Below are 23,688 nucleotides of genomic sequence, written 5' to 3' on the forward strand. Positions count from 1 at the left end.
CAATTGACTCATGATTTCAACTATATATCAAAAATTCCGATAAGACAACTGATTAGAATCATTGTATGTAATTATTATCACTCAGATAATACGAGATAGATAAAAACAAAAAGGAGTTCAGGTTTTTTTTACTTATTAATGATTAACTGCTATGAAACAGCTAAATGTATTCCATCCCCCCTATTAATACTAATTGGATTAGCCCTTATGTGATAGAGCTTCCAGCTGTTTGTCTCTCCTCACAAGAATTCAAATCTTTTTGAAGGGTTCTTGTGCCATTGAAACGTTGAGATTTACTTCAAATTCATTCGTTGAGATTGAGGTCGTCTTACATCAACTTGGCGCCCAAATATCGTGAAACTATTCTCTCTAATTTAGATGAAAGTTCTTACATATTAGTAAATATTCCACAATACTTACTTTGAAAGCAGTTGCTGTTCTTTCAATAGTCGCTTCTAATTCAGTAGATAAATAAATTTTTGACTGGATTAATGGATTCATTGTTGTTATTTCAATGAGATTATTTTGTTTATTTTCACGTACTTGGAAAGCTACATCGATGAACAAGGAAGACCTGATGCAGACTTACAAACAAGGATTGACAAAGCAAGGACAGCATTCCTACAGTTACGGAACATATGGAACTTAAAACAACTGTTAACTAACTTCAAAGTCAAAATCTTCAATACGAAAGTTAAGACAGTCCTACTGTACGGAGCTGAAACGTGGAGGACTACTACATCCATCGTCAAGAAGGTAAAAGTATTTATAAACAGTTGTCTACGCAAAATACTCAACATTCACTAGCCAGATACTATCAGCAACAGCGTTTTATGGGAGAGGACAAACCAACTTCTAGCTGAAGAGGAAATTAGGAAAACAAGTTGGAAGTGAATAGGACATACATTTTGGGAATCACCAAACTGAATAACGAGGCAATCCCTAACATGGAATCCAGAAGGGAAGCGGAAAAGAGAAAGCCTCAAGAACACATTACACCGGGAAATAGAAGCAGACATGAGAAGAATGAATAACAACTGGAAAGAATTGCCCAAGACATAGTTCGATTTCAAATACTGATAGGTGACCTATGCCCTTCCACATGGGGTTATCAGGTGTAGGTAATCAATAAAAACAATGATAAGAAGTAATCAATAAAAGGTTCAACAATCAATGATCCAACAATATTCCATTATACTTACTTTAAATGCAGTTGCTGTTCTTTCAATACTTGCTTCTAATTCATTAGATAAACAAATCTTCGATTGGATTAATGGATTCCTTGTTATTTCAACGAGATTATTTTGTTTATTTTTAGCTAATATTATTAAATCATTTAATTGTTTAGCACAAAATTCTAATGATTCATTATATAGATCTGTAATTTGATCATGTTTATTCAATTCACTATCAGTTGTAACCAAGTTCTATTTTAGAAAAAAAAAGAAAAAAAAATTGTTTACCACTGTTTTCATAATTGAAAGAGTGAGTCAATTGAAGCTAGACCACCATGGAAAACCTGGAAGCACTGGATGGCTGTTTCGTCCTATTATGGGACTCCTCAGCAGTGCGCATCCACGATCCCAGGACCTACCAGTCTCGAGCCAGAGCCCTTAACCGATAGAACACTGAGCTGGCATCCAACGGTGTTAATGTCTAACTTTAACTGATCCACGAAATTGAGCAACCGTTCACTTTTTTCTTAAAATAAATAAAAATTTTTAATGAATTTAATGTGCAATAAGTCAAGTTGTGATGTGGGTTACTTATATCGATATAAGCAGTATATGGAGGTGTTCAGACATAGAATGTATTTTGGCAGAAGATCGATAAGGAAAGAACAGGAACGAAAAGCAATTGGCAGAAAAATGCATGAATAATAATTCCTGCTTCTCCCCCAAATGCCCTGGTATGGCCGAGATTGGGGAGGACCCACCGTCTCTCCTGAAGTGCTCTCATACGGCTACGCGTATACACCCTCCGTCGAGGAAGTCCTACTCACTTTCTTCTCGTGGCAGGGGTATTGTTTGCCGGATTGAGACGACGAAAAGCGTATGCCCGGCGCTTTAACCAGGTTGGCGGACACAAAAATAAATAAATAATTTTTTTCAAAAAAATTAATATAAAATAAGTCAAGTTGTGATGTAGGTTACTTATATCCATAAAAGTAGTATATGGTGAGGGTCAAGCATAGAATATATTTTGGCAGAAGATCGATATGAAAAAAAAAACAAGGACGAAGTGCAATCGGTATGAAAATGTATGAACAATAATAATCGGGAACGATGGATTGATATTTGCTGAAGGAATAATCAAGATTGAGACAATTGATTGATAGTTTGTAAGTTAACTGTTTACTGTATAGTTATCAGATTTTACTGTCAAATACATTCGATTGTCCTCACTCGTATTCTGTTCACTACAGTTTGACTAAACAGATCTATTTCGTTTGTCACACGTATAAATGTTATACCGTGGCGAAGCCATATATAAAGGTAATGGATCATATCCTCAGCCGCAACATGTTTTTAAGTGGTCGAACATTTACCATAATTTTTGTGTCAAATACATTCGATTGACCCCACCCGTGTTCATGTTCACTAGTAAGTGATCAGTTGAAAAGTTGCTATATGGTTAGGGATAAAAATCAACGTTATCAAATTATCTAGGTGCATTGTAGTCAGTAATGACGACTATATTTTCGTTTATTTAGTTAATCAATTGTCAATATTTTGGAATATTTGCTATTATAGAGGTATGAATTCTGTTATGTTATGATTTTTCTTCTATCACGACTGACTGAGCTACATTTGACATGTTTATATCATGATGAAGTGATGTTTTTGTTGTAGAAAAGTTTACATTATTTATGTAAACTAACAAAAAAACGTAAGAGAACGAAACATACCCTTTATTATGGATTAAGATTAGGGAGGACCCGCCGTCTCTCTTGAAGTGCTCTCATACGGTCACGCATATAAAGCCTCTGTAAAGGAAGTCCTACTCACATTCTTCCCGTGGCGGGGGTGTTGTTTACGAAATGCAGAGGACGAAAAGCGAATGTTCGGCACCTTGACTGGGTTGGTGGACACAGTGAGTCCGCCTAGATGAGTTGGAAAACCCTAATTTTAAACCAATGATGCACATGGGCTTCAGTATCCTGAAGGGAACAAATGGCGTATGAATCAATCGTTGGTCATCGGCGCATATATAACTGGTGCCCATTTGTACCAATATTTATGCGTTTAAATAAATAAATTTCTGCTTTATTTTGGTTGATTTTTATTTATTTATTTATATGACACCAAATACATATGCGCCACATAAACCATTCGCTTTGCGTATAGGCTGGGATACTACCCGAGTGCCCAAACCGAAGCAGGTGGTTTTCTTAGGGGGCCAAATATGGAGCCTTTGACCTAAATCTCTGATCCACAAGGCTGTGGAGCAACGTAAGTAGATGCAGTTCAATAGTAACCGGTGACTAAAGATTGATTCATACGCAATTTGTTCCCTCAGGATACTGGAGTCCATGTGCACCATTGGTTTAGAATCAGGTTTTTCCAACTCCCCTAGGTAGACTTTCTTTGTCCACCAACCCAGTTAAAGCGTCGGACATTCGCTTTTCGTCCTCTCAATTTCGTGAAGAACACCCCCGCTACGAGAAGACAGTGAGTAGGACTTTTCTGGCAGAGGCTGTATACGCATTTCGGGAGAGAGGGCGAGCCCTTCCCACTCTCGGCTGTACGAAGGCATTTGCGGGCTGATTGTCAGGTGAAAGATCAAAATTGAGAACGAGAATGGAGTTTAACCTCACTTAATTTATTATTTTGCATTAAGAAACGAATAAATATTATTATAAGTAATCGAGAATTGATGAGTTGTTTTTCTTTTGGTATTTAAAATTGTATTTATTTAGTTAAATACACACGTATCTAAGTATATAAATACGAAGAATACAGGGATCCATCTCTTAATTACATTTGAAAGAACCTATACAACTCTTTTTTCAATACCGGTGCAATTCAATAAAATGTTTTATTAACACTTATTAGGTAAATAACGTTGTCAATGATGCAGATAAGACTATAGGAACGGTGAGTTGTCATTTGATTAAATCAATCCGATGATGTTAAATTAACTATGAACTTCAATAGTCCATGGATGTATATGTGAAGTGTATAAACTTTTGGTGGCCCTTTGATCTGAATCCAATCTGAATAAACATATGAATATGCCATGAATATGAATCTTCCATTGAACCCCGTATATAACACCTACGCTAACTCCGTTTGTGTGACGGCGGTAATAAAGAGCTAAATACGGGTCGTGTTGAATAAAGTTATTTCAAGCACTCGTTTATCCAGACAGGCATTCAGAATAAGAAGTGGGAAAAAGAAGAAAAACGGGGAAGGCGAGTAAGCCAACTCAATTTGATAAAAAGTGACTCAATATTTCTAGCCGAACAAAAATAAGCGAAAGACGTAATGAATAGGGTAGGTGATACACACATATGCGCTTATATATAAACGGTCAAGGTGAATGAGAGAATAATTGACAAGGTCAAAATGTCACCCAAGAAGAATAAATTAACCGCTCTATACGGAAGTTAGAATAACCCCTTCGGGCTTAACACAGTACTAGATACCACAAAATAACCAACTAAACAGTATTCGAATTTATCAGGCTCCCAATATTAAATCATATGCATAAGCATAAAAATTGGTTTATGTTGTATCTCGATCTTAGAATTCTTAGTCTATCGCACAATACTTGAACAGTCGAACGCTGGAACCCTCCAAGTCACAAATCAAAAGACAGAAGACAAGTAGAAGGGATGTTATTCCTGACAGTGTCGAATATGGTACAAAATTATCAGGTATTTATAGTTTTTAGTAGAAACAAAATCATCATTATAGTTATCCAATCCGCAGACAGGGAGTTATCAGCATTGTCCAATAGGGAAGCTCCACGTGGCAATTCTGGAATATTCTTCCAAAAGCTGATTGGATGGAACATGTTGGGCTCCTTCTGGGCTTCCTAGAGCCTCCTCGACTTCACCTGTGGACCATCCTCACACCTCCCCCCTTTAAAGTCTGTTGTATAAGACCTTTTTCTCGGATCCACCTGGAATTGAGTTGCCGCGATTCTCTTGCGACTCATTACTCTCGAAGGTTGTGTCGCTTTGCCCTTCCGTCTTTTATCTTTTCTACCTTCGCGCGCCTGAGTGCTTTTTGGAGATGAATCCATGAGCAAATGAAATGGGAGCCGGCTTTGTGGCATCAATGTTCTGCCATCCCTTCGAATTTGATTGATGTGTCTTATACAAGTTCCGACATTTCTTCGGATTAGATACAATACACTTCCAATTCGACGTTCTATAATACCTGGTTCCCACCTTTTTTCACCTTGATACGATTTAACGAGTACCCTTTCACCTACCTTGAAGCTACGAGTGACCATATGGTTTTCATTCGTGGGTTTATTTGTCTTTCTAGGTGGCAACATACTGCTAAAGACTGTTCGAATTTTTCTTCCGAACATATACTCGGCTGGTGACTTACCTTCGGGTACTGCCGGATTGGGGGTAACTCTGTAAGACATAAGGAACTTGCTGATTACTTGTTCTGGGATGGCCTCTCCTCCCCCTTTGACTAGAGCTCGTTTTATAGTATCCACGAATCTTTCTGCTTGGCCATTCGACTGAGGATGGTACGGGGGAGACTGTAGATGTGATATGCCATTTTCAATGCAAAACCGTTTAAAGACAGATGACATGAACTGGGTGCCGTTGTCAGTCACTAAGATCTCGGAAACCCCAAAACAAGCGAACAAACCTGTCAGTTTTCTTATAGTACTCTCTGACGTCATTTTCGGCATGTCGTATACTTCTGGCCATTTCGTGAAGGCGTCGACAACAACCAAGTAATTTCTGCCTTGTATTGGGCCGGCAAAATCAGCGTGTATTCTTTGCCAGGGACCGTCTGGTTTTGGCCATGGTTGCGGTTCAGCTTTATTTGGGTTCTTTGCGGCCTCTAAACAGGACGAACAACTGCGACACTTTTGCTCTATATCATGGTCCATTGATGGCCAATATGCATAGCTTCGAGCTAACGACTTCATTTTACTTATCCCCGGGTGTCCGCTGTGGAACTGTTTAAGGACTTGGTTTTGAAAATTTCTGGGGATAACGATACGGTGGCCAAACATGATGCAGGAATCTACAACTGTCAATGATTCTCGTCGACGGAAAAATTGCAAGAGTTCTCCATGTAGTCTAGACGAAGGTCACTTGTTGAGTATGCAGCGGCGAACAAAATTCAACACGTTATCTTTCTCACTAGCTCCTTTAATAGCTTCGAATGTGACTGGAAGTCCGGAAACTGCGTCTGCTAATACTATGTGAACCTCGGCCTCAACATCTACGGCAGCCACGAGCACCTCCTCTTCTTGTTTTGTACGGGAACTAATTAGTCTTGAAAGGGCATCTGCCTGTCCAAAATCCGTTGTTGGTTGGTACTTTATCTTGAAATCATAGCCCAGCAGTGTAGTTGCCCATCTCTGTAGACGGTTTGCTGTATATACAGGTATACCTTTTTTCGACCCAATAATTGTCAGCAGCGGTTTATGGTCTGTTAGTAAGGTAAATTGTCTGCCAAATAGCATCTTGTGGAACTTCTTTACAGCGAATATAATAGAGAGGGCCTCTTTTTCTATCTGACTATAGTTTCTTTCTGTCATAGTCAGCGACCGTGCAGCGTGGGCGATTGCCTTCTCAGACCCGTCTGGGTAGGTATGTGAGATCACTGCGCCGATTCCGTAGTTGGACGCATCTGCTGCGACTATAATGGGAAGATCTGGATCATAGTGTGTGAGTAGAAGGTTTGATGACAGGAGCTGTTTTAGTTTTACGAAAGCTTCTTGGCACTCAGATGACCAGAACCATTTGGTATCTTTTTTCAGCAACCCATTGAGAGGAGCACGAAGACGATGCAGTTCTGGAAGAAAAACTCCATAGTGACTAACCATTCCCAGGAAAGAGCGTAAAGTTGACACATCAGTTGGTGGAGGCATGGACTTGATAGCCTCGATGTTTTCAGGATCAGGTTTTCTTCCGTTTTTATCAATTATGAATCCCAAATAGCGGACTTGTTCCATGTAGAAATCACATTTTTCAGCACGTAATGTAAACCCAAAATCTGCTATGCGTCTGAGAACCATATCTACCTTCTTCTCCAGGTCAGCATAGTCTGCACCCGTGATTAGTATGTCGTCAAGATAGGCCGCAGTACCAGGAATATCTTGTAGCATAGTATCCATAACTTGTTGAAAGATTGAAGGGGCAGTCTTTACTCCAAACGGAAGTCTATTATATCGAAACAACCCTTTATGAGTGTTTATTGTCAAGTAATGTTTGCACTCTTCCGCTACTGGAATCTGTAAATATGCTTCTGATAGGTCTAGTTTTGCAAAATACTTACCCCCGTTAAGTTTCGCAAATAAGTCTTCTGGTAATGGTAAGGGGTACTGATGAGCTTCAAGTGAGTCATTTAATCCAGTGGAATAGTTTGCACATAATCGAATACTTCCATTAGGCTTTTTAACAATTACTATTGGAGCTGCCCAATCAGAAAAGTTGACTGGTTCTATAATTCCACTTTTTTGCAGTCGTTTTAATTCTTGTTCAACAATCGGTAGCGCTGCGTAGGGCACAGGTCTTTTGGGTCGAAAAACGGGAGTAGCACCAGGTTTGAGGGTTAACAAGGCTTTGGCCTTCGTACATTCTCCCAATTCTTCTTTAAAAACGTTGTGATGTCTATGCAGCACGGTACTTTTCTGGTTACACCTTGAGGAGTGGTCAGTAGTCACTCGTCTGCAGATGCTATTAATAGAATGATCTGCTAGCTTAAGTGTTTCTATTAGATCCAACCCCATTAAGTCGAGTGCTGGCTTCTTTGTAAGATATACTGTTGCATTTGTTGTTACCGCATCTTTAGACATAATACAAGGTATCTCTCCAACAATGTTTAACTTTCCACCTGATGCACTGTGTGCTATTTGTGTTGTTCGATGCACCGAGGGTCGCCCAGTCTTCTCCCAAGTTTCTGGACTTATTAAAGTAATATCAGAAGCAGTATCAAGCTGAAGTCGAATGCGGTGTTTATTAATATTCAAGGTTACGTACTTTCTCTGGTGGCACCTTCGAGCTTTGTTATGCGATACCAATATTCTTTTCGTTAATGCCCCAGACCTGTATTTCTTGAAGTAAGGTTTTGCAAAATGTCGTTTCTGGATTCTTCTTCTGCAGTTTGTTTCTTTATGCCCCTTTCGATGACATTTACTGCAACGATGGTCTTTAAATGGGCAAAACCTCTGATAGTGCCAACCTCCACATGACCAGCATGGAGATGGGGGCTGGTTGTCTGTGAGCGACACATTTCTTGGGCAGAATTCCTTCTTTTCGCTTACAGCATGAACATGTGGCAAACGGTTATTATTTTTGACCATGTAAGTATCGTGTTTCAAGTTTACCAGTCTTTGGCACTCTGTAGTAACTTCTTGTAGTGTTATGTTTGGACACTGTTCAATTTTACTCAAAATTCTGGCTCTGATATCAGCATCTTCGGAAGATTGAAGGCTACACACGAATACGAGACATTTAAACTGATCTTCTGTCATAGTTGATAATTTGAAGCGTTCACACTCACGATTTACTAAACCTGCATGATTCACCCAGTCATCATCAGCTGCTTTTGTTATCTTCAGACATTGATAACGAATGTTGAATAAGGACGACTGTTCAGCAAAGATTTGTGACAAAATCTCAATGGTTTCATCAAAAGTAAAATCTCTTGGGTTCTTTGGAAGAATGAAATTACTGTAGCGTTCATGTTCAACTGTGCCAAGTTTTCTTAAGAGCATTCTGACATTGGCGGCGTCATCAAGTTTTCTGAGGTCGACCTTGAGTAAATTTTCGTATTTCTTGAACCAGGTTTCGAAAGTAATACCAGCCGAACCATCGAAATTAAACTCATGGATAGAATTATTAATATGGTCGACATTAGATTTGGAAGCATCATCTGTAGCACCAATTTGACTTAGGTTCAATTTCTGCGTTAAAGTCTCTGTGATACGAACCTGGAATTGCTCAAATCGTTTCTCTTGACGCTCCAGCAAGGCTTCAAATTGCTCAAAGGTAAATGACATCTTGATAAGCTAACCCCGTCGCCAGTTGTTGTATCTCGATCTTAGAATTCTTAGTCTATCGCACAATACTTGAACAGTCGAACGCTGGAACCCTCCAAGTCACAAATCAAAAGACAGAAGACAAGTAGAAGGGATGTTATTCCTGACAGTGTCGAATATGGTACAAAATTATCAGGTATTTATAGTTTTTAGTAGAAACAAAATCATCATTATAGTTATCCAATCCGCAGACAGGGAGTTATCAGCATTGTCCAATAGGGAAGCTCCACGTGGCAATTCTGGAATATTCTTCCAAAAGCTGATTGGATGGAACATGTTGGGCTCCTTCTGGGCTTCCTAGAGCCTCCTCGACTTCACCTGTGGACCATCCTCACAGTTTACATTGATGAACGTGCTGGACGTTTGAAGCGAAAAATGTTGAGTACAAGTTTCAACGTGAATATTAACCCTAACATGCAGATATATTCAGCTGACAATTGTTAAGTAGGATAAAAAACGGGTGAATTGGATTTCATTACTAACTACAATCCAACTATTATAAATAACTTGTGATAAAATGACAATACTGAGACAATCCACAGAAGGTAAACTTATATCACTTAAGATCGGTCAAAATTCAGTCAAGAATACAAATAATGAGATAATTCAAATTAGAACAAACTAAGTCAATTTCAATTCTGAGTTTATAAAAGTGGGATTTAGCTAGCGGTGGGATCCAGGATGAGCGTTTTGTACTATACGGGACACATCAATTAGATGTAACTGAATCTCAGAGTTGTCGCTTACTCCGTGACTCAAAGTTAGGGCTTTTAGCTTTAAACCTACTTTATATTGCAGGAGCTTTAGTAACTGGTCTTAGTAGCTCAGTAGACAAAGTGTTGAATTTTCTGAGGTGATTGATATTTGGTTCGATCTCCAAAGTAAACATGAACATTGGGATGTAGACACACACAGAGGATAAGTACCAAGTAGGATTAAATCAATCTTATCTGGATTTAGTACTAATTTTCTTCATTATGACTGATGCTATTATTATTTTGACTGTTTTGCTGTTCATCGAGGATTCCTTCAGTGAATTTTTTTATTATTCAATAGATATTTTCAAATAAATCTTACTCATTGTTATTGATAATTGAACTCGACAAAATATTATCAATTACAACTTTATGACACCATAGCAGATGCGAACGAGAGTATACTGCGCAGCAGTTTGTTCTGTCCTACTAAACGGCTACGAAACGTAGCCATTAAGAGTAGAAGATACTCGTAAGTCACAGATGTCCTAAAAATATCGCTCGCGTCTGCTAGGATCACCAGGTAAATAATAGTGAGGTTAGACACAGGGTATTAGGGAATGATGGTAAATCACTTGATGAGGTTGTAAATCTTCATCGACTGGCATGGTTGGGTCACGTGTTACGTATACCTGAACACCGACTACCATGACGCGCAATGCTGACTAGTGTTGGAGACGGTTGAAAGAAGGTTATGGGGGGGGGCGGCCAAGCCAAAACGTGGCATCAGTCCTTGAAGTCACTAACTTCTAGTCTGAGCCATGTTAGTAGATGCAGACTGTTGGGATGACCCTGCATTTTTCTCGCAAGCGACATGACAAGCTCATGAGTCATCAAGGGGCTTTTCAACCAATCAGCGATTAATTAGGAGTTGTGTGAAGTTAGGTTACTAAAATAACGAGAATGAAAAAGTCACATGTGGAGATCCTGATTGGCTGATTTATACACTGCTACTATGTTTAGCAGTATTCTAGAACTTTCAGTAAAACTCAAGGATTCTTAAATTACTATAAAATCCCTATATTTTCTGTACACAAAATGAACGCTGCAGTAAAGTGCTTACCACACACTTTGTGCCTTTTCTCTGGTCTTCAAGTTGGTGTATAGTTCTAGCTCGGGGGTACGGAACTAGCTTAGGGAAGCGAATATAGCGTTCACAATCGGCCAGACGTAACACAGACTACTTGGTTGGGTCCGCGTGACTACCGTAACCAATGGTTGGAGACTCTGGGTGACATGTCTAAAGATCAATCACCATCATGTTCCTTTGAACCGTGAGATTGAAACTACTTTATATCTTTCTTTCTGCCTATTAATTCTTTTTTCCTGTAATATATCCTTATACACAATCTTTCTTTTATATGTCACCACCATTGAAATAACTACATCTATGGACTTGGTATTCATCTTTTAGTGCTAATGAGTTATGGCAACTTGGAGCGATATATATGTGTGCCGGGTTTTACGTTGTAGCTGACTGACTGACTGACTGACTTAGGACACCAAAATCAGACTCATATCACTTAACATAGTAATTCGTCAAAATTCGAATAAACAGTGTGACAAAGATGTTCACAGTTATATAATATACCCTTGTGGGCCAGGGTAATTTTGCACTGGTTTTCAGAAGAACCAGACACCATCCCGACTTTTACGCGACAACCCAAACAGTACAGCTCAATCCCGCCCCATAGGAGAACCAGACACTATATAGGCTTCAACGCTACAATCCGATCAGTACAGCTCAATCCTGTGGCGTAACCACACAGGTACCAATCACCCTGGTGGACCATTCGCATCATTCATATACACATTCACATCACATGTATAGTTATTCCGATCAGTGATCGCGTAATCCCGTAAATCAATTATGCACAGCATGAACAGGTCAAAGTTGACCCATTCCGCAAAGATCAGATACATCAACTATACAAGAAAATATAAGAAAAAATAAGAATCTATTCTTGATAATTTAAATTTAAATTAGTTCCTTGCAGAAGTTGAAGCGAATTCATTGCGTGAAATACTGGAATAAGTTTAAAAATTTCAAATATGATTTATATACTACTTAATGTCGTATTTGTATTTGTTTAAAAAAATTCGAAAAGTGTAACTCAAAAAATCGACTAACCAACTCTTTTTCAGCTGGAAGGCTGATATCACTTAATGCAATTGATGTATCTAATCGATTAGCCGATGTAGGTGGACCCCATTCATCCATAATTTCTAATTCAGTTAAGTCAACATCACTAATAGGTGTATTAGCCTGTAATGAATTATGCACCAAACGAACTAAATTTTCATTATGATCACCATCTATTTCAGAAATCAATTTCACTTTCTCTTGAACAGCAACAATATCTTTTTCATCAACAATATCATTATCAGTTAAGTCATGATCTTCTTCAGTATCAGATAATACTTCACCTTCAGAACAACTTGCATCAGACGGTGTACGACTATGACGTAAACGAAGAGATCGATTTGTATGTTTTCGTGTAAATCCACTACTACTCACTTTGCTACTATTAGAATGTGATTTCGTTGATTTATTGGAATGTTGTGTTGTTTTATTCTGTCTTTCTTCATCAGTATCACTTTGATTATTCTCTCCTCCTTCTTTCTCTTGTATTTCATCTTCTTCAGTTCGAATAATCTCAGAATCTGATTCCATTGAAATATCATTATTAAATTGATCTTCAACATTTGTCTCTCTGTATAGAAATGATATCAGAAGGAGAAAAGTTAACAAGAAATTAAACCTAAATAGAAGAGTATTGATGTTGAAACTTTATTTACTACAAGTCAAGTTCATAAATATCTACAACCACTATTCTGTTTTCTCTGTATTTTTATAGTTGAAATCATGAGTCAATTCAAGCTAGACCACCATGGAAAACCTGGAAGCACTAGACGGCTATTTCATCCTATTGTGGGACTCTTCTCTGTATTTGACAAGGAATTCACATTTGGTACTATGAAGATTAAGAAGTGAATCTGTAACTTAGTGACTGAAAGTCGAACACCTTAACCACTGAATCTTTACTCCAATAACATAATGAAATATGTACATTCTTTGTAAAAATCAAATTAAAAGGGGTAACCTACATCAGCTTCTCAACATTTCCATTATCCATTGTAGATTGAGTTAATTTCATCTTTTCATTCATATTTGATGATTTTACATAACTGGAAGTAGTTTGTCGTATATTGTTGATTGATTGCTGTTCCATTGTTTGTTCTTTTGAACGATTTGATGAAGATCGTTGTTTTTGTTTATTCCAATTAAAATGATCAAATCGATCAAGTGAAGCTTGAACTATGGCAGGACTTAGTTGAGTTATTAACCTACGTTTGAATGAAATGAAAATAATTGTTCATTCAAATACAAATAAAATAATCTAGCTTGTGTCTAATTGAATAGATCTATACAATCGTTGGAAATTAGGAAGCATTAGATAAATGTTTTAACATTACAAGAAACGAGTCAGATTGTAAGTGAGGTAACCTGAAGTGTTGTTAGAAGAGGATAGTTGTCGTTTTCCAGTTACTCAAAATGTGAAGTAGACTTCACCTTCAGAGTCCTCAAAAGGAAATTGGGTTGGGATTGATAATGAAGTGTGACCGCAGACACCAAACAGCTAAGACTGAACATACAAACGACGTCTTTTTGTACACAGTCATTGATGTGTCGACCCTGTACTATAAGGGCCAAAATGCCAACGCTTGAATCTATGGGAGTGACATCAAGTGTGTTATTTTTAGAGGAAACCTTTTCTTACCACTTCCTTCCGTAGTAAGAAGTTAGCATCATTATAAGTACTGGTTTTTTAAAGGAAACACCGTACTATCACTACACCCCTGTGTAGACAACAGTACGACTTCATCCTCGGACCATAAGTTCACTACTTTTACTTTTAAAGATCTTTAATAAGCTTGTCTAGGATGACAGAACCCAACAGAAGGAGATTTTCAGCCATTATTCATTATGATATGTAAGCCTTACCACACGAAGATAGCAGCAACGGTTGGGTGATATGGGAATCTATAATAATAACTCTTGTTCCTTTAACCTAGTAACAATTGCTACGTGATTTGCATTACAACATAAAATTTGATTGGTAATCAAACACTGTAACTAATAATAATGATACTACAGAAGAAAATAAAACGATAAAAAACTACACCCGAGATTTAGTCAAGTAACTTACTTTGCCCCAGTCATATCATTATCATCGGAACCAGACTCTGATCCGTCCGATAAGTCAAAACTTCCATTCATAGGATCATCATTCATGATTGAATTATTTTGTTTAAATTCATATGTATTGTCTTCACTGATCTCATTGAAGTGACAATAAAATCCGTGAATAGCTAAAATTACTTGTGCACGTAAATTTTCTCGGCGTTTTGCAACATCATCGGCACATTTCACAATTGAAATACCTTTAAAAGGACATTTTTAGAAATAAAAAACTGGATGTACAAAGTGCAAACAGTGAAACAGATTATCTTTAGTCATATTTGCAGAAAATAAGTCAGTATGACCAGTAATTGTAACGTCGATTGAGTTACTGTATTAGAAGTGTATGGGTGGTTGACAGTCTTTGGTCATCCATACAGTAGGAAGATTCCAATTAAAAGATCTGAAAAGAAAAACCGGATTACTATCACAGGTCATGTCAACTTATGAGCGTGACTGCAGAAAATAGAGGACGGCAGTCTGAGGCTGGTGAATTACGACCCTTTTGTAAGTGATTTTCAAGTCAATTGAGTAGTTTTGAAACCTTATCACCGGAAGTGGAAGTTCGTAGGTACAATTGAAGTGTTTGGTATTAGTTTTAGCGGGATATAGATTGGATTAAAGTATGTTTCGTGAAGGATTGTATTAGGGCACGCTGGTTGGCTTTTTTTAACCAATCGCCTCTAGAGGATACTTGGAGAAGAATTTAGAATCTTCTTATAGAAAAATTATGAATATGCTGACGTTTTTCTTATTGTGATTCCTACTTCTATCCGCTCTTGTTATTCGGAATATAATTACGCTCCAGTTCCACCGTGTTCTGATTTAGAGACTTGTCAAATGAAGTTGTGTTTGAGAATACTAAATAATAAGAGTAGCTAGGCCGTAATAAGAGAAGTCATAACATATAGTGACGAAGCTTTTAATCCCTCTTTTAATTTTTGGAAGTGCCCCCAAATGCCCTGGTACGGCCGAGAGTGGGGAGAGTCTACTCTCCCTCTCGAAATGCTCTCATATGGCCAGCGAATATATAGCCTCCGCCAGGGAAGTCCTACTCACTGCCTTCTCGTGGCGGGGGTGTTGTTTACGAAAGTGAGAGGACGAAAAGCGAATGTCCGGCGCTATAACCGGATTGGTGGACACGGAGGGTCCACCTAGGGGAGTTGGAAAACCCTGATTCCAAACCAATGGTGCACATGGGTTCCAGTTTCCTGATGGAACGAATGGCGGAAGAACCTGTCATTGGTCAACGACTACCATGGGACTGCATCTCCTCACGATGCTCCACTGCCTTGTGGATCAGACCTTTAGGTCAAAGGCTCCGGGTGTGGCCCCCTAAGAAAACCACCTGCTTCGGTTTGGGCACCCGGGCAGTATCACAGCCCACACACAAATGAATGAAATGACGAACTCTATTGACGATTCTATTCCTGCTCATATTATAAGCAAGACAATTTACGTTATTATTATCATTATTATTATTACTATTATTATTATTATTATTATTATTACTTACCATATCGCAGCATCACTGGAGATGCTGGTTATTGGTGAAAAACATCTTACTTCTGCTATGCCCTAGTAATCTCAATAATAACCTACCATTTTAATTTTACAATCTGTAGTCTAATGGCTCTAAGACCGACCTACATCCTAAGGTAAAACCTCAAAGAATATGTATTCTGACCAAAACAGCTTGAACAGGTTGTCATGACGAGCAAGCCCAAACTCTGACTTAATGCTAATAGAAAACCTTAGAATTTCAAAGTAAGATGACATGTAGAATATGCAGACAATACCGTTATAATTGCCTTCAATAACCAATCAGACTTAACCTCAACAGAACCTGGTAATCACTTGTGGAAGCATTTTACTTTTTAAGGTCCGCACTGATTGAGCCTGAAAAAACAATGAGTTTCATGATTAAACCATTTAGCTTACAGAACACAACTTTATATAACGGTAGTCGTCAAAATATCAAAATTCAATTCAATATTTTTCAGTTATTAAAGCACTCTTAGAATTATTGTATAAATATGTGCTAAAGTTTCTCTTAAGTATAGCAAAGATTAGTAAGAACCTGAAAAGTATACACAAGGATTTGAACAGAATAACACTAATTCGCTTTATTTCAGTAGGTTCTCATTAGGTACTACTAACAAGTTGTGATACCAACTAACAGAAACGTCTAAGAAGGTTTGTACGGAAACTATTCGTGATGAGTTGATCTTAAAGTATTGGGATAGGGATTACGATGAACGCGATTAAACAACGATTAGCCAAAAAGTGTCAACTGTTTAATCTAAAATCGTTTTCTGAACGTACCTGGAATAAGATGTGAAATCGGGAGAAGAAGATCAGTTATTTGGTCAGCCAACCTTTCAAATACCACAGCGAGTTTTGATTGGACAATGGGTTTTTCAAACGAAACAAAGGTACTGTCTGTAAAGCATATTAGTTGGTTAAAAAATGAGATATAAGTAACGAAAGAAGAAGTAGATACTAAATTTTTATGTGCAGACGACCATACTGCTAAGATGCGTTTATGAAAAGTCAACATGTAGAAATGGTAAAAGTAATGAGAGATATGTAACATAGTACAGTCAGTTATGACAAAAAAGAACCTGCAACATACATATGTTGATCTAAGTTCCAGAAGCACATAAATAACTTTAAACTGAAACTTTATCAATGTGACGACCAGCGTCGATTAAATGTGCAAAGAATGAGCTTCTTTTGTTGAAGCACTAGTTTTGTTCACGGCAAACAATATAATCTTGAGGTTTGGTGTCATATTTCTAGGCATATATGAAATTAGTAAAGAATAGCAAAGTTCACTTCACGACATTGAATTCTGTAGTATAGACGTATCTTTAATAAAAGGTACTAAATAATTCGATGCCAAACCTTGATTTTGAAAGCCATCGGGAAAAATCAAGGTAAAGGTTATCATGTACGAGGTGAAACCACATGATAAATAATGCTCATTCAAACACTGAAATCTCGTGCACTGTAACTAACCATGGCATTCATGTTATATCCTACCGAAGAATAAGTGGATGGTAATTGATAGGGATTATTTATGGACTGTTATATATATATATTCTTATTGTATAACTATGAAGTAACTAGATTATACATATTTATATTTCATATTATAAGCATTCATTTGACCCATTGGCTACTATTATACGATTAACTATTCTAAAGTTATTCCAATCTATAAGTCACAGTCTCTCACATTCACAGTCACTTCTAGTTTGATCTTGTGTAATTGTTATTTTCTATTTGATGGTGTGATGTGGTCTGGCTTGCTTGTGTATAAACTGCGTATGTCCGAAATATATTATTCATAGAGTGAGAGCTCAGATTGTGCTACAGATTCAACGGACAGGACCAGGCAAGAAGCTACTATACAGAGGACTAATAGGGATATAGAGTTGACTCAAGGCTGCTCATGCTTGTTAACGTTTCATTGGTTGAGCACAGGGCCAATAACACATAAGTCGATGTTCTGAATAGCGATCTTGTCACGTGATAATTAACGGGTTATAGGGAATAACATACTACACAAAAGATCATAGTGTGTACCAATTACCGAGATGTAAGTTGTCAGTCAGCTACAACGTAGAACCCGGCACACATATATCGCTCCAAGTTACCATACTTCATTAGCACTACAAGATGAATACCAAATCCATAAATGTAGTTATTTCAATGGTAGTAATATATAAAAGAAAGATTGTGTATAAGGATATATTGCAGGAAGAAAGAATTAATTGACAGAAAGGAAGACATAAAGTAATTTCAGTCTCACGGTTTAAAGGAAGATAAATTTATACACCTATGGCATTGTGACTGATCTTTATACATGTCACCCAGAGTCTCCAACCATTGGTTACGGTAGTCACGCGGACCCCAATCAAGTAGTCTGCATCTAGCAACATGGCTAGAACCAGAAGTTAGACGTACGTTGATGTTTGAGTCAATAAACACCTATTTCTATCATTATCTTATAAATCTCGATTCGTCTGAACAGTAATAGACAGGTATTAGGGACTCGTTAACAACGTGAAATTGGTAAACAAAGGTTAGTTCAGGTTCCACACCTGGTATTAGGAGATACATAAGCAGAAAATCAACAAGAAAAACAGTTCCAATATTTTGTCCGAATACGTTTTTTAGGATACATAATGCAAATAGCAACCTACTGTAAGTTCTAGAGGCAAATTATGGGACATATGAATAGAAATTTGTAATGTATACCTGAAGGGAGTGTCATAATCACAGGCTTTTCTGTAAATACTTTCCCTGTCACACGTGATCTTATTTTCATTAGGTCATGTCGCAGACTGACGAGTAGGGGATGACATTGACTCTGTTGTTTAGATGACTTGGATAGACGTACCAAACGTGACAACTTTTGACATAAACGCAAACGATTTTTTCTAAGATCTGAACACATTTGAAGGTCATTAAAGTTGGCTCCGGACTGCTCACGTGCCCAAGCATAAACACTACCTAAAATGAAGTTAGTCAGAGGAAACATGCGGTTGAAAACATAAGAAACATATATTCATAAACAAAAGACGAATACGAAGTGCCTTGGTGTTGCTGCCTACAGAGGGGATAGTTCTGAAGGCATAGTTGAGAAGAGTCATTAGATGGAGCAGTCTGATCCGAGTACAAGACGTCAAGTAGAGTGGTCTGGCTAGGCGGCGTTGGGTGTAGCAGTTTCTTAGACGGGGAGGAAACGTAGAAAATACTGGGTGGACATCAGATTTAGATGACCCAGCATGTCGACAGAACTACAGAGTTCGACATGACGGCGAGAAAGGCGCAGACTATGACAAAGAAAGTGGCACGGCGAGCAGAATGACTGCGAGAGAGACTTCTTAAAGAGCTGAAGAGTGTGGTGTACACTTCATACGTGGACAGATATAAGTAGTATGTAGCAGGATTACGAATTGGAATGCTTACCAGCAGAAGAGTGAGTTGAAGAGAACAGGAAGAAAAACGGAGAGCGATTGGAATGACAACAGAATCAGAAGAATGGAGTATGTAAAGAACAACTGAAGGAAGATGTGCAAATGATGTGTTTAATGTATGATTTTCATATTTTACAAAATCACTATGTAACTTTGTAAAAAGCAGTAAATCGGTTTTCCCCATCAAGTCTTCGTTCACTAAATAGGTACTTTAATGATTCGTATATCATTATATAAAAGGACTGGGCTGTGTTGTTTATCAAAGCTAATTAATTTCGAAGCCATCAACTATATTCAAATTCCGGAAGACTGCAAGAAGTAAAGATTTGATAACTTGAGGTCGAGACTTGTTCAGTTTATTGTTTATGAACTCGAATTTAAGGTTTCGTGCTCATGGAGGGTGAAATTTCAAATGCCAAATTTGTATAACTCATTCCTCTGCTGATTCTTAATATTTTTCGTTTCGTTTTTTTCATTAGCAGATTTACAGTGTATACATTAACTCCTAGATTTAACGCCAAGACAAAGGTTAATAAACGTTAGACTTTAACTAATGAACATTCAGTCAGTCAGTCAGTTACAACGTAGAACCCGGAACACATATACAGCGGTCAAAGTTGCTATATCTCATTAGCACTACCAAATCCACCGTAGTTAATTAAATGGTGGTGATATATAAAAGTTAGATTGCATACAAGGGCATAGTACAGAAGGAAAGAATTAGTTGGTAGAAGAAAAGACGTAAGTAATTTTAATCTCACGGTTTAAGAGAAGATAGTGTATACACCTACGTCACCCAGAGTCTTCAACCATTGGTTACGACAGTCACGCGGACTACAACCAAGTAGTCTGCATCTAGGAACACGGATCAGACCAGAAATAAGTGACTTCAAACACCAATGCTATGTTTTGGTTAGGCCGCCCCTAACTCTCTTCCAACCATCCCCAATACTAGTCAACATTGCGCGTGGTGGTAACTAAAGAACATTGGTCACAGCCTTCGACTTCATTGAATTCATATAAAATCAGAAATAAAGCTGATGTCATCTCAAAAACCTATAACCGAATAATAGAAGTCCAGGAAACCACGAAGAGTTTCCTCTTATTACTTATAAGTTACATGCGAATTCCCACTGAAACACTCGATAAAAAACGGATGGAATGAAATGTTTTCCTCCAACTATGTCAAAATCCAATCTGCCTAGTTTTGCTTGAGCCAACAGCTAAAATTACTAACACAAACAGAGTGACATCGAATGATGTATCAGTTACTAAACGAATGTTAGGTTTCCTATAAAAAAATCCACTACCCAATGAATTTCTGCTTCCTGATTACAGAATGTTAGGTTTATAAACTTCGGTTCAAAAATAACCAACCAACAGGCCGATGATATGTCGATAAGTGCAGAATGTTTTACGAAATTTGATGGTTAGCTAGATAATCTGGAACAAGTTTCAGATACTAGCTAATCTAACGTAAATACTGACTCACCTAGCTTAATGGATGAGAGAGAAGGATGATTTCTCGCCTTCGAAACTTGTACAGAGTACTGTTTGCACATATCTGTAACTGTTTTCTCAAAATCTTGAATGATGGATGTTATCCTTATTTTGCCATTATGAGGATGATTATAGGTACGTGAAACAACTAGACCAACAATAATAATTAGTCTCGATAACAATTTTACCTTGATCAAGTTCACAGGATAGCTTCTTGACAGCTTTGGAAACTATATTCGCAGAATGACGATCCACTGAATAATAACCGGCTACCAATAAAAATATAAAATGTTAACGCAAACGCACATGTTATTCTGACTTTTGATTTGCCCCCATCAAACGCAGATATGCTATTAAGATTTTTCTGTGATTCAACACCACGAATCTGACGTTCGATATAAGACTCCAGCTCATCCACAACATCGACACCCACAAACTCATTACAACCCATGAGACTTATACAGAGTCGGCCCGTACTGACCTTTAAATCGACCTTAAACCTTAAAGAAGACACCGATACCAAGGCCCAAATAAAGTGTCCAATGAATGAAACGACTTTATTCAAATGGTTCAAATGGTTGGGGACGGAATAGAAGAAGCTTTCACTTAACGGGCTTCCGTGTCTAGTAGCAGTGGATCACCGATACCTCCAAGCAAAAACCTGGGTATATGAACGATAATAGAGGAAAAAAAGAATTTGGTAAATCAAAATAATATGTTATCCTTAGTCCTTAAGAATAAGTCAAGTTTCCCTGTGAAAGGACTCCTGGGAAGTCGCTTGGATTAGCTCAGTCGGCAGCGAATTCCAGCCTTTGACAACTCAGAAAAGGTTTCAGAAAAGGTCATTCTTGTATGACCAACCTGCTGACTGCGGTGGATAGCTGGACAACCATCCTTGATCGCAAGGGGAAGGTTGACGTCATCTACCTGGACTTCTCAAAAGCTTTTGATTGGGTCAACCATACATGTCTTATCAAGAGGCTTAGACGATTGGGTATAAAACCCCTTTTGATTGATTGGCTCTCTTCATATTTAGAAAACCGACACTTTAAGGTCAGGGTTAACTTCACTCTCTCTCAGGCTATGGAATGTCCTAGTGGGGTCCCCCAGGGCTCAATACTAAGACCTCTTCTCTTCTTGATTTACATTAACGATCTTCCTCATCAAGTTTCATCTGACTTATTGCTTTTTGCTGATGATGTGAAACTTTGGAGAGAGATACGTAATCATAATGATATACTAGTTCTTCAGGAGGATCTGACCCGACTTCAAAGTTGGGCAGACGACAACAGACTTACCCTCAACACTTCAAAGTGCAAAGTAGTCCATCTGAGACACGTTGCAGACTATAGCTATAACTTCGGTAACTCCCCTCTAGAAGTTTCTCAAGTCGAAAAAGATTTAGGAGTGTTGGTACCCTATGACCTGAAATCGTACGCGAACTGTGACAAAAACGCCTCTCAAGCAAACCTTGCACTGATAACATTGAAGCGCATTTTTGGCCAGTTTGACGATAGAACCTTCCACATAATCTTCAACAGTTTTATTCGTCCCCATTTAGGGTACGGAAACATAGTATTTCCTCCCTCCCTCCAAAAGGATAAGGACACTCTGGAACGTATCCAACGTCGAGCCACGAAATCAGTTCGGGGACTCAAATTCAAACCTTACGAAGAGCGCCTCCAATCACTTAACCTTTACCCGTTAGAGTACAGGCGTCTTAGAGGTGACCTTCTTATGACTTACAATATCCTTAATACTTCTGGTCATCCCCTTAAACATCTTCTTAAGCTTAGCCATAACACTAACCTAAGAAGTAACACCCAGAAATTGGAGACCCTACATAGCAGAACAGACTGCAGACACAACTTCTACTCCGTTAGAGTTGTCAAGTGCTGGAATTCGCTGCCGACTGAGCTAATCCAAGCGACTTCCCAGGAGTCCTTTCACAGGGAAACTTGACTTATTCTTAAGGACTAAGGATAACATATTATTTTGATTTACCAAATTCTTTTTTTCCTCTATTATCGTTCATATACCCAGGTTTTTGCCTGGAGGTATCGGTGATCCACTGCTACTAGACACGGAAGCCCGTTAAGTGAAAGCTTCTTCTATTCCGTCCCCAACCATTTGAACCATTTGAACTCTTACGGAGTAGAAATTGTGTCTGCAGCCTGTTCCCCGAACTGATTTCGTGGCTGGACGTTGGATACGTTCCAGAGTGTCCTTATCCTTTTGGAAGGAGGGAGAAAATAATATGTTTCCATACTCTGAATGGGGACGAATAAAACTGTTGAAGATTATGTGGAAGGTTCTATCGTCAAACTGGCCAAAAATGCGCTTCAATCTTACCAGATCAAATGATGGAGGATATCTATGGAATCACGAGAAAGCAGAACAAAGCACTGAATAAGTAGCTAAAGGGATGTCACGTTATCGTAAAGAGTAGGTTAATTATGTGCTCAGCGTCTTCAAAAATTCTGCAACCAAAACAATATGTATTTTCTAGTTATATCTCTATAAAATTACTCAGAAACATGCTATTTACCCAATATTTAAAATAATACTGATACATTAATGCATGTTTAAAGGTATAGTATTTTATAGATAACTAGTATTTTCATATCTAAGTAGAGTTATTCCATTACTATTCTGCATCGAGATAGAAAATTTTTACAAGACAATAGAATTCAAAGATAAATTTCATCTTATTCTGTAACAGCTCAGGTTGGTTGGTTAAGAGTTGACCCCAAACAACCAAGCATATGCTAAAACAGTATTGTTCAAGTATTCATTCACTTCCTTACTTTTTGTAAGCGTTATATTCCCTATTATCTTATATTGAATGTTGAGAGCCTTTGTTTGTCTGAACAGATAATCCCACGCTCAACTGTGACTGCGCGAAGATCGAAATAAAGACCTATTCACTACTTCTCTGGTTTCTTCTATCAATAGC

The 23,688-nt window shown here is 38.0% G+C and overlaps 1 protein-coding gene across 1 annotated transcript in view; it reads right to left on the reverse strand.

The window, feature by feature from the left end:
- Smp_131610 (hypothetical protein) overlaps nucleotides 1–20,794 on the reverse strand; it is a gene marked incomplete at both ends in the record, with an annotated part of 22,611 nt that extends 1,817 nt beyond the window's left edge. Inside the window, 7 exons of the mRNA XM_018796429.1 lie at nucleotides 1,203–1,427; nucleotides 12,133–12,715; nucleotides 13,110–13,349; nucleotides 14,213–14,447; nucleotides 16,570–16,686; nucleotides 18,511–18,765; nucleotides 20,725–20,794. Coding sequence (XP_018650643.1) covers nucleotides 1,203–1,427; nucleotides 12,133–12,715; nucleotides 13,110–13,349; nucleotides 14,213–14,447; nucleotides 16,570–16,686; nucleotides 18,511–18,765; nucleotides 20,725–20,794 — 1,725 coding nt within the window. The remainder of the gene's footprint in view (nucleotides 1–1,202; nucleotides 1,428–12,132; nucleotides 12,716–13,109; nucleotides 13,350–14,212; nucleotides 14,448–16,569; nucleotides 16,687–18,510; nucleotides 18,766–20,724) is intronic.
- Nucleotides 20,795–23,688: the final 2,894 nt, after the last annotated feature.

This window comes from Schistosoma mansoni, chromosome 2 (genome assembly GCF_000237925.1).
Source record: "Schistosoma mansoni strain Puerto Rico chromosome 2, complete genome".
In the NCBI taxonomy this organism is placed as follows: Eukaryota; Metazoa; Platyhelminthes; class Trematoda; order Strigeidida; family Schistosomatidae; genus Schistosoma; species Schistosoma mansoni.